The 17,571-nt window shown below is 47.7% G+C and overlaps 1 protein-coding gene across 1 annotated transcript; it reads left to right on the top strand.

Moving 5' to 3' along the window:
- The first annotated feature begins 15,679 nt into the window (after nucleotides 1-15,679).
- Nucleotides 15,680-16,555, top strand: LOC142786683 (uncharacterized). Its single transcript, XM_075884302.1, has one exon. The coding sequence runs from the start codon at nucleotides 15,680-15,682 to the stop codon at nucleotides 16,553-16,555; it is 876 nt and encodes a 291-aa protein (XP_075740417.1).
- Nucleotides 16,556-17,571: the final 1,016 nt, after the last annotated feature.

Here is a 17,571-nt window from a genome sequence, read left to right as displayed (position 1 = left end):
AATTCTGAAACCAAAAATCATCAAAAGAGACGAGTGCAGCTGGCCGACAAGTTGTGGCGACAAGGCAGTGGAGCTGGGATCCATCCTCAAGTAATAGATGTGTTCACACAACTGAGCCTACAGCTATATTCTCCCAAAGGCCCTCGAGGCAAACCAGGAGGAACCTGGCGAACGCGCGCACCGGACATCTGAGCCACATGGAAGCAGCTCTTCTTTCCGGCCCATTGTCTGGCGGTGGGAGTGCTGTTATGCCTGGGATTCCACATCAAACGTCAATGCCTCTGCAAAGGCAATCTGTGCCAAGGCCAGTGGTCGAGCCCGCCTGACGCGATCAACTCAACGACGTCATCAAGCGATGGCGACGGTCTGTCTCGCAATCCACAGCGAGCTCCATCAGCCCACGAGCCGGGTGAAGCAATGGGCACCTTCCCGTCTGGCGAATTTTTCGCAATGCGTGGCAACGTCACTCGTCCTTGGGTGCAATCACGTGCAGCGGCTCCAGATTTGATGAGTACCCCATTGGAAATTCTGACATCACGGCCAGCGGCACTTCTAGATGGACATGGTGATTCAAAAGATCCACCCGGCGCCTATAAAAAAGCCCTACGGCGCGTCGCCAGCAGTAGACCTATGTGTCAGTGAAGCCTCTCGTTGGTTCGAGTCCTTTCGCTCTCGGCGCGGCTGGTGCCCTGGTAAGCGGCGAGTTTCGTAGCGCTCTTCGTAACCTCGTCGGCGGTGCGCTTCGTAACAGGAGCTGACTAATGCGGCAGAGAGAAGCCGATGAATGCGCGCGAGAGAAGACTTCTCGGCTCTTCGACTCCCTAAGCTGTCGGCCCCTGGGACAAGTTTGTAACACCTATATTTCTGTATTGTACATAAGGCTTGCCTCAACTCACCGTTAGGCAAGGTTTATGCAGTGTCTTCTCCCTGTTGCCTTAACTCACCATTGTCTCGCCCGCTCGTCTATCAGCTGTGTGCAGAAGCAGTCGCGAGCTGAGTAACACACGCTACCAAACGGCTGGTGAAATTGGCCGCGGAGTTCGGAGCAGTGGTGCCTTCGGGACTGGGTTGGCGTCACGGCTTCGTAACAATATATAGCTCGTTGACCCCGTCACATATGTCAATGCATACATTAAAGGCGTGCCATGATTGTTTTTGCATAGAGCAATTATTTATGTTTTTCACGTGCTCTTGTTTTTCCAGGTCAATTTTGGTACTCGGCAACTAAGTCAGTCGGTCACGCGAGCATTAGAACCTATGCAACCACTCAAGAGACTCAGAACAATCGATACGCTTTACATTCCTTTATTTCACCATGAAGTACATAGCGCGTAATAATTAGTGCCTATTCTATTTGTTACTAACATCATATTGCAAGCCCTACCACCAAATGTGATGAACTGAGCCAATAAGCCATGAATTTTGTTGAGAGCGATCCTTCTCTGCTTGCCAGGCAACGCCAGCGAACACGAACGCTTGAACCAATATGACGTCCACAAAAGCAGTGTCTTCTGCCTGTTCCGAAGGAGCACATCGAGGCACCCTAGTGTGGGGCATAGGGTAGAGCAGAGGAAAGCTGGCTGCTGGTGCTCCTATCAGGTCACTGCATAATATTAGGGCTTGTGATCGCGCAGTTTTCAATATATGATTACTATTGTGTCTAGTGATTTGTGCTTGAAGATTGGGAAGGATGCCGTGTACCTGCTGTGTAGCTGGTAGTCGATTCGGTTAAAAAACGAATTGCGGAGAAGTCTCCAAGATCTCGCTGGCTTCAGACAGCGAACGGCGGGAAAAGTGGAAGCGCGCAAGGCCGCGACAAGAAACTGCTGGTTTTACATATGAATTCCCAGTATGCGCTTGTCCCAAAAAGCACTTAGACGAGAGTGGCATCGTCCGTTTGAATCAGTGACTAATCAGAGATGGTGTTGTGAAGTAACCGCGTGAAGACCGAATCATTTGATGACGGCGTGCCGAGAATTACCCTCGACCTCGCGGCGTATTTTTATCGTGCAAAATGATGCGGTGCTCGCCTGCCCACCAAGCGTCACCGAGAACCAACCAAGCTGAGGTAGAGACGGTTGAGGCTGCATCCACGCTGTGCATGCGCCCTTTTGACAAAGCTGCAACAGATAATGACGGATTTATTGAAGGTAAGCATAGTGACCACCTCTTCCTCGTTGCATATCAGTAGATAATACTTAAGCTCGATCAGTGAAAGGCTTGCCGTTTATTTTTATACGGGCACTGAGGTGGCCAAAAGTATAACGGTAATAAGCTATGCAGACGGAGCTACATCTAGCTTCTCACAGCGTAAAAAATTCAAAGCACACATCCATTGCCAGAGACATACTTCAGCGCTACCAACACAAACTTGTCAGGCTGAGGGCGAAAGAGGTTGCGCCGAAATGCCGTGAAAAATTCGCGCAAGCTGTACACCGTGCAAAGTTCATATTCAATATAGCTGCGTCTTAAGCATGAGAACATAACGTTTTGCGTTAGGCGATGACACCGCTGACGTGGGACTCAGCCGGTCAATTTTCATGTTTTTGAAGGCGTAAAGGCTTTCGCGTTAACAGTGGACACCCTAAAGAAGGACAAGAAAAACACAGCATCAGTAAGCTACACAGCAGAGTAAAAGACTGGGAAACTACACTGCATGGCCAACCTGACTTATAAAGTTCTACGGCACCACAGTGTATACCAACGCAAAACAAAACAGAGGAATGAGGCAAACGTTGTATGAAGTATTGCTTGATCCTCGTGAATTTCAAAGTTCTAGGCAGATACTATTTCCAAGTCACTGTTGGTTTAACAAATACGAGGTAATATTGAAATATGTATCTTCCTAGAGAAACACCGAATCTAGGTATAGCCTGGACACGGTGTGTGCGAGTTTTTCTCTGGGACCGTCACATTTTTTTTCGCTCCTCCCGTGCGTTATTTTTTGACGCCCGCTTCACGCCTTCGGGCGCACAGCCCTTCTGAGGGCTGCCCCTAGTCATGGGCACACCTGTACTTCGGTACCGGGTTCGGGCCAACCAAAACCTGAAGGCTGACTTCCACCCGAAGCAGCAAAAGCTTCAGGATGCGTCTTCAACACAGACGCTTCGCGACCGACGACCATGGCCGTCGGCAGCATCATCGCAAAGCTCGCCTTCGGGAGCGCGTGAGGAAAAGTGCTCCATCGAAGACGCGCCGACTCGGACGGAGCCCTCGGAGATGGATGAATCGTCCGCCTCTAGTTCCTCAAGGGAACACCAGATACCACCGTCGTCGTCACCACATAGTCAGGACATGACATGGGAGGAAACTGGCGCCCCCAGCTTCCGCTTCAACTCACCAACACGTCCCCCAGCTCAACTGGACGCCGAACCAGCTCCTGAGCCCGTCACACAGCCCCCAACCTCTCCTGCAGCAGTGGGAGAGCACGGCGGCACCATCCCTTACCGCCCAGTTGGCAAAAAGGCCAAATACCTCACCACGACCCGCGAAGCCATCGGGGCTTTCCTCTCCGGCTTCGCGGTCACTCGACGCGTCCGCGTGAATTTTCGGCGCACCGTCGTCGCTGTGGACATCCAGGCCCTCGCGGATTCCACACCCCTGCTCCCGGTCAGCCGGATCTGCGACACCCAATTCAGGGAGAAGCTACTCGTGGTAAACAGCTGCGGAGGCACCATCTATGGCGTCGACGCAACCCTTGACTTGGAGGAAATCGTGGCCAGCCTCGAATCAGCTGTCCCGGTCTTCTCTTGCGTTCGACGAGGCAGGTGCCTCACGATCCCATTTCAGGCACCACGGTCCCGCTGGTTGTGGCCCTTTTCATGCTACAGAGGCCGGTCCGCCATCGACTGCCGCGGCCCCTCCAGTGCACCCACGGCAGCCATTTCGGCCACGCCACCGCGACCTGTTCGTGGGACCAACGCTGCCTCCGCTGCAGCCAAGCCACGCCAAAGCGCCCTGTCCTGCGGAGCACCCTCACTGCATTAACTGCAGTGGCACGCAACCGGCTAACGAACCACGCTGCCCTTCCTGGCAAATTCAGCGCAAGGCCGCTGTCATCATCACCTCCTTGATGGCCCCGTGACGCGCCGCCAAGCGCTGGAGAAAACCAGAACCGCTGTACACCATCGACCAGCGAGGCAGCGCGGAAGTCGTCCAGGGCCGCTCCTTTCGGGACACTGTCGCCTCTGGTCGTTGATCTGGGTTAGTGCCTGCTCCTCGTCCTCCTACCAGTGCGCTTGCTGCAAGATCGAGTGCCCCTTCGCCCCCTCCTCTGGATTGGCCCGACTCCGAGGCAGACCCGAGAGACGTGGTGATCTCCGCACTTGTAGCGGCTATCCGCGCAGTGATGGTGTTCCTGCCCCCTGATTCTCTGGTTCGTGGCCTGTGTGTGGCGGATATCGATGCGCATAAAGCAATCGTTCCGGTGAACTAGAGTGACGAAATTGACACATTGAGTTCCTCGGAAATCTCATCTGTGTGTTCAGCTAAACATTATTTCCTTTGTCTTCTTTTCTTTTTTTCCTTCCTTTTTTGACTGAAATGGACATTTTTTTCCCTTCACTCTCGTGTTCGGGCTATCCGCCTTTGCCAGTGTTCTGTGCCCCCACTGGAATATTTCACCAAGGTCAACAGGACACTAATCTGTAAGTTCAACAGTTTTTTTCCCTTCTCGTTGAACTGGAACAATGTTTCTTTTTTTTACTCTTTCGTCTCTGAGCTACGTGCCCACGCGCGTATCTCCCATCAGTGCGTTCAACTAATTTTTTTTTCTTTCTCGTTGAACCGGAATCATTCGGCCCCCCTTTTTTTTCCTCTGTCGTGCTTGGGCTTTGCGGTCAAGCGAGTGTGTTTCCCCATCATTTGATGCACCTCTTAGGCTCATCCTCTTCTTTTTCGGTGAAATATTTCCCTGGCCTTCCCGGTGTCTTTTCCTGATGGTTGCGGATCATCGCAGCGGTTTCGGACGCACGCTATGTGGTGTGGTGCGAATGCTTTTCACTACCCTTCCCTTACGTCTTCTCTTCTGTCTCTTTAATTCCTATTCCCCCTTCCCTGCGCATAACTGTGGTGGTGCCCTCGATTAAGAGAGGCAGTAACGGGACTGCGCTTTTTTCTTCCTTTTTCCTCTTTTCATAGCCACTTGGGTAGGTATAGCCTGAAAGTTTGGAGATGTACTGTCAAAAGTTGCCACCACTGCACTTTCACGACGCGTTAAGAACCACCCCAGTAGATCAAGAATTCTGTAATATGCACAAAGTTTCACTAAATGCTTCAGCAAAAAATAGAAGCATGCTGTTATAGCGGTAGCATATCATACAGTGGAGTCAGCATGCCGTCAAACCACTAGCCTTGATGCCTCATTTGACGTTAAATTTCACTGTATTAGGATTTTCGCGAATATACTTCGAAGGAAACATCACTCCTAGATGTAATAAATCTTCACGACTGCATTTATTAACGTTTCAAAGCTCCAGCGCATGCCGTACAATTGCAGCACCGTCGCCACTCCGATGCCCCGCCATGAGTGAGGACGCTCCTAGCGGTTGCTTTTGTTTTTATAACCAACTTTCGTCGGAGCTTCCTGACCAGTAAAAAATTTAGGAACTCTCATACTACCACTAGTATACCACGAAAATCAGTAGAGATCATTCCGAAACTTACTCGATCGACGATAACGATAGAATCGTTGAAGCCATATGCATGATTTGTGAAGCACATAACTGTTGATGTGATTATCGATTGTAGATGTCTCGCGTGCTTGCTGCTTCGGCTACACGTTGAGGACTGCGTATTTTGCTGCATCTACTATGATCCCTTAATGAAGTGTTTTTTATTTCTTTATCCGCTTTCACGACTATGTGACAGCTGCTTTAGGTGCTGATTACTTCATATTCCTGCCGCACGTTCCAAAAAGCCTGATACCAAGTGCAGGTGATGAAATAGATGCGAAAGGCAACCCTACTGGTCGAGTTATCTCGACGGCTAACTGCCAGAATTCGGACCTCTAAGCGAAGGAACAGGACCAGGATGACAGGGCTGAAAACAACAGCTATGATGACAGCCGTCGCTTGAGCCTCGACAGCCGTGATCCAGCACATCAAGGAGTCACAGAATTCACGTAGATCATTGTTTGAATACACAGAAAGCTGGCTGCAGATGTAGTACTGAGTCGATTTCTTTAACAACTGGGACTTCGAATAGAAGCCACGTCACGTGCATCTACCTAGAAAGAACCACGAGGGCGTTACAGAACAGCTCAGAAACCAGGGTTCTAACCACGTCATACCTCTATCGCGTCAACTGGACTCTTAATGTTCCGAACAAAGTTTGCTGATCGCTCTCTTGAAAAATAGGTATAACACAAAAGTGAAATGCGTCTTCACAGAGCTAATATTAACTAGCAACTATAGCCTGCCTTTCTATCCTGTTGCGATGTCAGCTCTTTTCTAGATTCTAGTACGCTCCCCATTAGAAGAACCTCAGTGAACTGGGTGGGTAGTTTTTTCAACGCAATCTTTTGTCAATTTTCGAGCAAGTGTGATGTTACCTTATCCTCACGAGCGGCTTTGTCTCTTCACATACCCTGAAAGACTTTCACGACTTCTGTCATTACTGGTGGGATGTAATCTTTGTTACTGCAAGTTTTTACAATGTAGTCATGCCTGTCCCGGCAGATCTCTGTAAAACTCCTCCGCTATTTGAACTGTCGTAACCTTATTGGTGGGTAATTTGCCTTCTGGTCTCATGATGCATACATCTGGTTTTTGCATATAACAAGTTTGCACTGCTTTGACGCTTCCTCCGTTTTTTCAAATCATGTTCGCTTCTCTTCAAGGTATATTTTTTTACATTGGGTGAATTAGGCTTAGTAATCAACTTCGAAAGATCTGCTGGTTCTCATTTGTCTGTTGTGGACGAAGCTTTCATGCTTTTACGATTGAAAATGAGGTTCTTCGTCTTTTGGGATTGCTTGCTAGTGTCATCATTGCTAACTACTTGTCTTCAACTACAAGTTCCAATACACACACCTCAATGGTACTCGTCAGATCATGAATTATTTCGGCAATGCTAAGGCTTGTTTCTTCAATAACAGCCGAGTATTTGTTATTAGGTGAGATTCGGAATTTCGGTAATTTTTTCCTCAGTGTTACCTAATTGATTGGCGTCTTCATATCAGTTTCTGTAATTCCTTTTTCTAGTCTAGACACATCTTTACCTTAGGATTCTATGGACGGTGCAGTGTGCTTTGCCAAGCGCTTTCACATCCTGCACGATCCCATGCGTGTGCACTCAGTTTAAAGTCTATTCCGTACTTACTTTCGCTATTAGGGCTTCCCCATATCCTCCTAAGGTTCACTTATTTTTGGTGGAAAGTATTCAAGATTAGTAAAATGTTGCACTCGGTAAATTCTACAAATAACTTCCCTCTGGCAATTCTAGTACCAATTTCAATATCTCCTACTTCTTGGTCACCGTCCTGCTTCTTTGTATTCAGCTTTTGCAGGGACAACAAAACTCAATGGGATACAATGCAATGACCAGAACGAGTCACAGAATAGTTACTTGGAAAAGTGATAAGACCTTGCCTGTAGCAGTGCCACAGCGCAACAGGAATGTGCTACCACCTTATGGAGAGACCGGTAAACATGAGCAGTTGCCATAACGAACTTCAAGCCCACTAGAAAGACTCATTAGCTTGAAGTGTGATGCATCTCGTCAAAGAGGCTTGATGGTTGCGCGCAGAGTGCAACTATCTCCGCCGTTTCGGCAGTGAAATACCTTATGCCAATAAGATTGAGGTGGTCAGCAGCCAGAACCCTTTTGTCTTCAACTAAGCAACACGATTCGACGCCAGAATAATAAAAAAAACTTCAGAACTGCACCCGGTGAAATCATAGTAAAAGTGCCGCGTCGATCCTTATCAGGCGCAGCCATTCCTGTTTTTCGACGAGTGTTGCCAGCCCCAGGAGCGTTTTTCGGAGTTGCGAATAGTTTGTCAGTAAGATATGCAAAAACTATCACAACAGTACTATTTGTTCTAAGGAAGAAAACGTTTGTCCACATGAACAACCACAAAGTAGTACGAATTAAGCGGCCTTTGCGTCGCCTTCACAGCGCAGCACATCAGCACGTGGATTCAGCGGAGGCTTTTCGGCCGCTAATATTACACGTATACAACTATATTTCACTGGTTTCAGTTGTACAGGGATATAGAGAGCCAGAAAGGGGAAATAGTGCGTATTATAAAACGATGTCTTTAACACAGGATCATGAATGGTCAGACCATATTTAGCCGCTTCAAAGTTCGAAGTGTTTGGGTAGGGGTCTGACGGCATACCGTCTCAGCCACCAGTCGTTGCGTCTCGGGTCCGGCGGTTCTGTTCGTGGGTAGCTGGCTTCCGCCACCGGACCCGTTTAACCCATCTTGCAGGGAGGAAGACGCATTCTGCAGGAGATATTCACAGAGGTTTATTTTACAGTATTTACAAGCGGGCGTTCCTCGCAACATGATGAACATCTAGACAAAGATGTCGTCCTACATCACGACGATCTTGTCGAAAGCTCTTAATCGAGAAGGCATCAGTACTGCATCGCAAAAGCACACGAAGCTGCCCGAGAGGGCTGAATATAAACAGTACCGTTTCCCCAAATCTCTGAAGAGGAGAAAGGACACCCAATTACTATGTTCAATCACAAGACATTCACCACTTCAGACGGGACTACCCGAACTCGCTCACGTCAGCGTCCTTGACGGGAGAGGAGTCACAAAACTTCTACTGTGGCTCCATGGTGTACCCTGGCGGGCGTGGCGAGGTCGCTGGGGTGATCGGTTCAATGCTCACGCTCACGCCATCATGCATCAAAACGGCCGCCGCAAACAAGCTCAAAAAGGTCCGAACTACTCCCTCAATCAGCTGGACCTTTTGTGACTGCTGCCGCTATCTTTTCCAATAAAGCTGATGCACTTGTCATCGTCTCCCGACGGTATGGCGCCTCACGTGGGCAATACATAGTTGACGCAGGTCGCCAGCCGTTCGACGACTGGTTTGGAGGATCGAAAAAAAAACGCCACTCCCCCGTAAGCTCAGGCGTCATACCAAACAGCTTCTCTATCGGCGAAGGAAAATCCCGTGGAACAGTGTCGAGCAGGTGCTGTGTAGATGAATCTGTATAGCAGCCTGCCAGGCCGTTTTCCACTACTCTTGGCCTGAGCACTGGATTCGATTATCACATCACTGTAGGACCTCAGAGAGCACCGCACGAAGGGATGAGGTGACCCCCTCTTTCATCTATTCCGCAGATGACAACATGAGGAACTGCAAAAACTGTGCCAAAAACACCACCAAAAACCAGCTTGTACACGGCAATCCTCTATCAAGAACCACCAGGTTTACCTCCATTCAAGATAGCGTTTTCCTATAGAGTGGTGTTAACTCAATGACCTTCCCGTAACCACACTATAGGCATCTATTTTTAAAAACACGTAAAAGCTGTAAAACAGACACACTAAATGGTCCATTCAAAAAAACATTAGGCAAGAAACAAACGTGCCAGGCGGCTGATGAAAGTAAGAATCGGCTTGAGGCTTTCGTTAAATCAGGGCAACAACTCGGTCGTTGACATTAAAGCCAAACTTGACCCTATTGATCCAAAAGAGTGCCGCGCCAAAGCTAGAACTGTTCTGGTAAGCAGAAAATATTGAACTGGCTTGCTGCCCTAATAGGAACGCTGTTCTAAAGCGACATTCATAATGACACGTACTTGTGCGACGAGCATCTACTCAATGAATGTGTGATTGACTAGCTGCACACTTTTTGGTCTGAATTCTTATCAAACAAGTGAACGACTCTTACGATAACCTTACTTTGGTCCCTTCTAAACAGAGCACATGTGAACAAAACAGTGAATAAACAAAAACAACTTCCGCTTGACTCTCCCAAAAAACTCCCACAAAGCTTAGGTTCACCCATTCTTTTTCCCGCAGGTTTCTGACTTCAAATTTAACGCTATCACTATAGAACTAATGGTACACTGACCCAATATTTCTATGATTCTACGTATGACACGCAATAGGAATGCCATAAACTTTTTCAAGCCAGCGGTTGGCATCTTATTTTCAGGGATCTCATCTCACTAGCCCTGCTACTCGCTTTAACGCGTGTCAGCAGTATCCTTCCAACAGATATATAAATATATATATATATATATATATATATATATATATATATATATATATATATATATATATATATATATATATATATATATATATATATATATATATATATATATACACACACAACGCACATGGGCTACCGACCCATAAAGCGCAAAGAAAAACAAAGTAAAAAGCAGTTATGTAAACGTCAAGAGTGAGAGATTGCAAAAGAAAACGATTTCATTCCTAAAGTAAACAGACAAAACTTTCCTTTGAACAGTCCTGAGTCAACATATTTGAGAAGCTAACAGCTGTTCTCAGCAACTTTGAGTGGAACTCGTGGTGGTCTCACCCAGAACGATTTTATCGAGAAGCGGGGTGTACACAACACGTAAAAGTCAGTCGTCTTGCAACCGAACCCCGCGACGTTTTTCGAAGCAGACTTGCGGTCGTTCGTTCTTGCCAATTTGCGAAAACCTCGACCTTTGTGTTGTGTACCCCGTCAAATGTGCCACCAAAACAGGAGATAGGTCCCCTGTCCTCTTACCACTTACGCGCACAATGCGTTTCTCTTTCCCTTGCTCCCCGGCCATTCGAACGTCTGCGAAACGGCAACTTTCGCGCAATTTTGCTCCGCAGTTTGAACACACTCCTCGAACGCATCGGGACTTTCACCTCGTCGTTAGGGCGCTTTTTCCGTTTGGCACGCTTCTTGGCGCCGTCTACAGAGCCTATCGCCCACATTTCATGCTCATCAGCATACACATGCTCGTTAGCTCTTTTGCGCGCACTGTCTTGATAAATGCCTAGCAGCTCATCATTGGAACACTGCCGCGTACGATGCGCTTTTCTTTTCCGCCGGCTCGGCTGTATACGATACAGACCCGTCAGAGATGTAAATGGCTCTTTTCTGGCGATTTCACTCCACCGTCTGAAGCCCTTACTCAAACGCGTTGTGCTCATCGCAAGCTTTGCCTAATTCTTGGCCCTGACACGCTTTCACTTTTGTGAACGCTTTTTTGTGTGGACTTGAAAACCTTTCATCCCATTCTGACGTTACTCATCATTGATATGCTCCTCCGCTGTCTCGCGCGCACAGTCCTGATGATTGCCTATCAATACATTGTTAAACCACGACAGCGCAGATAGCGCTTTGCTTTACGTTACCCTCCGGCCATTCAGACGCATGTGATTCAATTTAATCATAGAAGATAACGGCCCATTTCTCGCTAATTTACCCCGCTGTTCCAAGTACTTCGTGAAACGTGTCGCGCTAATCGCGAGCTTTGCCATGCTTTAGTTTTTCGGACGTTTTCTCCATTTGGCACACTCCTTGGTGCCAACTTTGGAGCCTCCCGTCCACCTCTGACGCTCATCAAAATCTCCTACAGGGCTCCGAGGTTCAATTCTCAAGGACCACTCTGTTAGCCTTAACTTCGTTTCCACGATCACGGAACCCTAACACATTGATTCGACCGCGAGCTCTTTTTCCTCGGAAGGGGTCAGGGTGTCTACTTTTCCCTCACAAGTACTAGCCTTCACTTTGGTCTTAAACGGCAACAACGCTACATCGCTCCGTTCCAGCGCTACATCAACAGATGAGTGACCTCTTTGCTTCCGTACCTCCCACTCACGATGTAGCCTTTCTAGCTCTTCGTCTAAGGCCTGCATTTATTTTCTGTATTCTTCACGCCTGTTCTCAGCTTCCTATTTCTGCATGCGCAATTTTTTTTTCTCTTTCCTGCATCCGCTTCTCTTCCTCTGATAAGCTTCATATACTCTAAGCATTCCTCGAGTTCATCATCATCTGCCCCGTTTGCCTCAATCGCCTCAATCACCTGTGGCATTCCTCTCGAGTCGGCAATTTGGAGACCCAACTCTCGGGCGAACTCTCACGGTTCCGGCTTTTTTAGTGCCTTCAAATTTATGGTTTCCGCCAGTGCCGCTAGCTCTTTGTTACTTCGACAACATTGAAGTATTTTAGCTACTTCCGTTAGAGGTAGCAAAATCACTGCTTCACTAAGCCTTGTGATATTATAGCGAAGAAAAGCCATGCACTCACCATATGCAGTCATTATTTCAGGCGTCTTTTTTCCCAAGCTGTCAGCAGTGCCACGAGGAACCAGCTTTCGGCTTTAGGTAATAAGCGACGCATTCGCAACTTAAGCGACGCATTCTAGCCCGGCGAACTATATCCCACCATGCGTAGGTATCTCCTTATCGGCTGGCCTCCATCCGCTTTCAGAGGATCCATCTTATTCCACCACTTCCACCAGTTTGTTAGGACTGGGGTATGACGGCATACCGTCTCTGCCGCAAGTCATCGCGGCTCAGGTGCGGCGGTTCTCGTGGTGGGTAGCTGGCCGCCGCCACCAGACCCGTGTAGCCCGTCTTGCAAGGAGGAAGGCGCATTCTTCGGAAGATATTCACCGATGTTTATTTTGGAGTATCTACAAGCGAGCGTTCCTCGCACCATGATGGACATCTAAACGAAGATGACGTCCTGCATCATGACGATCTCGTCGAAAGCTCTACATCGAGAAGTCATCAGTACTGCATCGCAAAAGCAGACGAAACTACCCGCGAGGGCTGGTTATAAACAGTCCCATTTCCCAAGATCCCTGGAGAGGGGAAAGGGCCCCAAATTACACTGTCCAATCGCGACATTCACCACTTCCAACGCGGCCACCCACATCCACCTACGTCAGCGTCCTTGTCTGGGGGAGGAACCACCACATTTCTACTGTGGCACCATGGTGTCTCCTGGATGGCGTGGCAAGGTTGCTGAGGCGATCGGCCCAACGCTCACGACATCATGCATCAAAAGGGCCACCACAAACAAGCTGAAAAGGGTCCTAACTGCTTGCTCAATCAGCGGGGCATCACCGCCACCACGGCAATACATCACCACCACCGCTGTCTCTTCCAATGAAGCTGCTACACTTGTCGCCGTCTCTAGACAGCATGGCGCCGCGCTTGGAAAATAGAGATTTATTGCTGGGTACCGAAGATCTTGGGGCGCTGCAGGCTTAGGGGCGCGCGGCGTTGCGTGTCCAACGCATACCCAAATAAATGCCTTATAGAGGCGCGTACGCAAACGCGAACCGCACGAAGGTCACACGCGCTCGCAGCGCCATAGCATCTGGTCGCGTAAGTATTATTTAATTGTTTTTACGATTTAAAATGTGAAATTAAACATACATAGTGACATGAAGTAAACTAACTTCAATAAATAATTTTTAAATACTATGACAGTTATCAACATAAAACAACAACGAAAAAAAAAGCTTTTCTGTATGCGCCACACTTGCGACTGAAGCCGGAACCGTTGATGACAAGCAATCCAGACGGCCGGTCGTAGTCCGACAAGCGTGACAACAGAGCAACGGTAGAACGTGTAACTATGTGTAACTTTTAGCTTGCACGAATACTTCTTTACGTTAACGTGTTACCTGATACCACTTTGCGTTTACCGTCTTGACATACGCGCCTCTTCCAACGTTTTGAGCTTCTCATACGTAAACATGTATGCTTTTACGTTTTCACAAACCTAAAATGGTGATGCCAACTGCATTTAAACTGCATTTTACTTAGGTAGGAATGAATCACCGTTGCGACAAAATCACGAGGCTTTTTTATCGTGTACAGTATCCTGCTATACGTAAAAAAGGGGAAAATACAAGGTTACTGTAACGATAGTGTCGACATCTTGTGACACTTCGTGCAACCACAGTCATGAACATGTTGGCTGTTGCGTAAAGCTTTTGAGCTGAAAATGAATAAAAAGATTACTCACTTGTAATATTGGCGCTGCGTGGTTTTCGCATCAGACGTACAATGCACAATGTTTCTGCAATACCAGTGTTGTGATTGCCTGGTTCACTATGGCAGCGTTAGATGGCTCCACCTATTCAGCTGGTCGGGGGCTGGCATATTTTTAGTTTCTATGTTCCAGGGCATTCTGGCTTTATACTCCGTTTCATACATCATGTGCAACGCTGTCAAAGCTAGCGCTCTTGTTTGCGCTGCGTACTGCCGCGACCAAAAAGTAGTGCGTCGCTTGGGGTGTACGAGAATCAATAAATGCTTCTCGGGAAACTTCTAAGCATACATATTTGTCATCAGGTTAAAAAACAAACGCCTGTGTTGTCGGATAAACAATCCAAATGTGCGAGTTGCTAATTTATGTTTGTCGCTTTCGTATCAGGTTTTCGCTCTCCGCGCGACCCGCGCCGCCGTTTTTTTTACTTGTTGTGGCAGCTTCGAAAGAATGGCGTCCAGCTCTGCGTCCTCGACCACCTCTCCTGCGCGAAGCTTCGCACATCAAAGCTGTCAAAGCACGCCAAGCAAGTAATTGCAAATGTGTACGACCGTACCAGGATGCGTTTCCCGGAGAAATCTGTGCGGGAAGTGCTGAGTGTTGTGAGCGAGGACACTGAAATATCTCCCTGTACCGTGGCGAAATTGAAGGCGGAGCATCTGCGTGGGCCTTTGGTGTCACCGAAAAAACGAGCTCGCGAGGTGAAGATTTCGAGCTCGCGAACCGTCAAACATGACAGCTTGACAATCCATGCCATCCGTCTGAAAGTGCACAGCATGTACGCCAAAAGGGAGATCCCAACACTGGACAGTGTGATAAGGGCTGTCAACGAAGACGACGGCTTGCCGAACTTCACGAAAATTACCTTGTGGAGGCTAATGAAGGACATCGGCTTCACCTTTGCTAAGAGAAAACAGAATCTTGCGCTAATCGAGCGCAGTGACATCATTGCCTGGCGTCGCAGGTACTTGCGGGCGATCAAGAAATTCTGAGGACAAGGCAGGTGGGAACCGTTATTTTCATATTTCCTTACGCAGCACATGTAGATTGCCTTGATATAACACTTGATGTTAGCATTGCAACTTTATAATGATAATAGAGAGTATTACATCTGAATCACAACCTCGAAAAAAGAAAACGGTTAAGCAAGGTAATTGCTTGCAGGTCGCATTTCACGACTTTTGTTTTGTTGGGTGGGGGTATTTGCCTCAATCGGTGAGAGTTATTCGCTAAATCTCCGCCGTTTGGTGCGGTAAGCGCTCATTATCATGAAAGATGCGAGTTACTGGCAGCATTGTTGGGAATTTTGGTGTCTATTTTTGTTTCCATTCGTGCAAAATGATAGCGACGGCCAATGAATTCTTACCGAATACCGCATGTGTGACATGTGAACTTGCCACGAATCAGAACTGACAGCCAAATGCCACCTACGTGCCGAATTAAAGCCCGACGAAAGAAAGCACTGACGCCGACCGTTTTTTTCTCGATTGACGCAAAGCAGCTGTTTACGAAACAGCAGTCAGCATATGAGTGGGTAACAAAGAAAATAGAATATGCATATGAATGCTTTTTGTACTTTTTGCTCAAGTTGTCCTTTGCAGTTTTTTCGACTATGGTCATGCCAAGACTCAAGCTGCTGCTGTGGGTATGTTTACTTGTGTGCGCTAACTCGTGCGCTCGTTCGTTTTGCTTTGTACATGTGCATCATCTACTTAGATAAAACATGGGTCAACGCAGGGCACACGAAAGAGTACGTTGGGCAGGACACGACTGTGAAGTCATCGCAAGATGCCTTCCTCAAAGGTCTGACGACAGGATTGGCTGCACCCTCGGGCAAAGGGGCCCGTTTGATTCTCGTACATGCTGGCAGCAGTGCAACTGGTTTCATCGAAGGAGCTGCTGACTACTTCCGAGCAAGAAAGGGGGGCAGCGCTGACTACCACTCTGAGATGGATGGCAGATACTTTGAGGAGTGGTTCACCGACAAGCATTTGCCAAACATTCCGCCTAATAGCGTTATTGTCATGGACAATGCGCCATACCACAGCGTAGCTCTTGAGAAAGCACCTACCAAGTCGACGCGCAAAGCTGATATTCAGCTTTGGCTCACAAAGAAAGGTGTTCCGTGGTCAGAGGACATGGTGAGAGCTGAGCTGCTGGAACTTTCCCAAAAGGTCAACACACCCAGTATTGTGTACTGCATCGACACTCTGGTGGCTACCCACGGCCATGAAGTGCTTCGTGTACCACCATACCACTGCGAGTTCAACCCAATCGAGCTTGTTTGGAGCCAGGTAAAGGGGTACATCGCAGCACGGAATACGGGTTTCACCTTGGCTGAAGTAGAGAAGACTCTGCCAGAATCACTGGCATTTGTAAAACAGGAAAAGTGGCAAAACTGCTGCGCTCATGTAGAGCAAGTTGAAGCTGAAGCATGGGAACGGGACATGATTTTGGATAGTGAAATCGAAGCACTTGTCTTCTGCATTTGTGAGTCGTGCAACTCCTCCTCCGATCAGTCCAGTGCACAGTTCAGTGATGACGAGTTGAGTGGCATTGAAGAACTTTGCTGACTTTCGAAGAATGTGCGGCCTGTCGGTGGTGGCTTTGTTCACGAGGGTCGACTGGTTGAGCTGGATTGTGGACACCTTTCTAGCGAACCTGCTCGTGCTGCTTCATGCTGAGCTCATTCCCCAAGAAGGCTGTGTTATTATGACAAAGCAAAGAGTGCTTCCTCATCGTGTGATTTTGTGTGTAGGGTTTAACGTCGCCAAGTGACCCGGGCTAGGAAGGACACTGCACTGTACTGCTCCCTAATAATTACTTTATTTATGTTTTGTGGTGAAGTGCAAACGTTCGGAATGGTCACATGAACTCTGTAAAAACTTGGTATAAATAGAAAAAAAAGATGTTGAAACCCACCACGACATCGGCCAGAGGCGCTCTTCTGTAAATAAAGTTTGCGTTTTTAAACCACAAAAGTCGTCATCCGTTTGGAATATTGGTCCATCGCACGCAATGAGTATTGCCCCTGGATGTATGTATATATGGAACAAATTTCGAACTTTTTGAACCAGTACAATTTTTGGGCACTGAATTACCCTATACCACAAAGATTTTCTCAACCGAGAAAAACAGGCCATATCCAGGTTTTTATAAAAGAAACGATTGACGCATAAATTAAAATTTAGAGTTTCTGCCGAATAACAGCCTAGCTGAAACTCTCCTTTGAACGATAAAAAAGGAACTCTTACTTGCGGAAAGGAGGATGGGATGGAATTATACTGAAGAAATAAATCGCGCATAACAATTCACAAAAATGTCGCATATAATTAGACAGTAAACGGGCGAATACCAAGTCCAGGAAATGTTTTATGCGTTTGTGTGCCAAAATCACTATTCCGAGCTACACAAATTTGCTTTCTTCCCTTTTCCCTGAATAACATATCATTCGTTACTCGCACGAAGTGCGTCGGGATACCACACAGTGCAGTGGAAGGTCGATTACGCACTGTTTTGCTAAAACTGAACAGGTTTCTCTGCCGGCGGCCTGCTATAATCAATAACCTGCTGAGGGTTTAAAGAGCGG

The sequence above is a fragment of the Rhipicephalus microplus genome, unplaced genomic scaffold (genome assembly GCF_043290135.1).
Source record: "Rhipicephalus microplus isolate Deutch F79 unplaced genomic scaffold, USDA_Rmic scaffold_28, whole genome shotgun sequence".
Lineage (NCBI taxonomy): Eukaryota > Metazoa > Arthropoda > Arachnida > Ixodida > Ixodidae > Rhipicephalus > Rhipicephalus microplus.
The sequence above is the reverse complement of the archived record's forward strand: the minus strand, read 5'-3'. Positions and strand labels throughout refer to the sequence as shown.

Coding starts and splice junctions, on each gene's coding strand:
- LOC142786683 (XM_075884302.1), top strand. CDS start 15,680: ATGTGCATCATCTACTTAGATAAAACATGGGTCAACGCAGGGCACACG.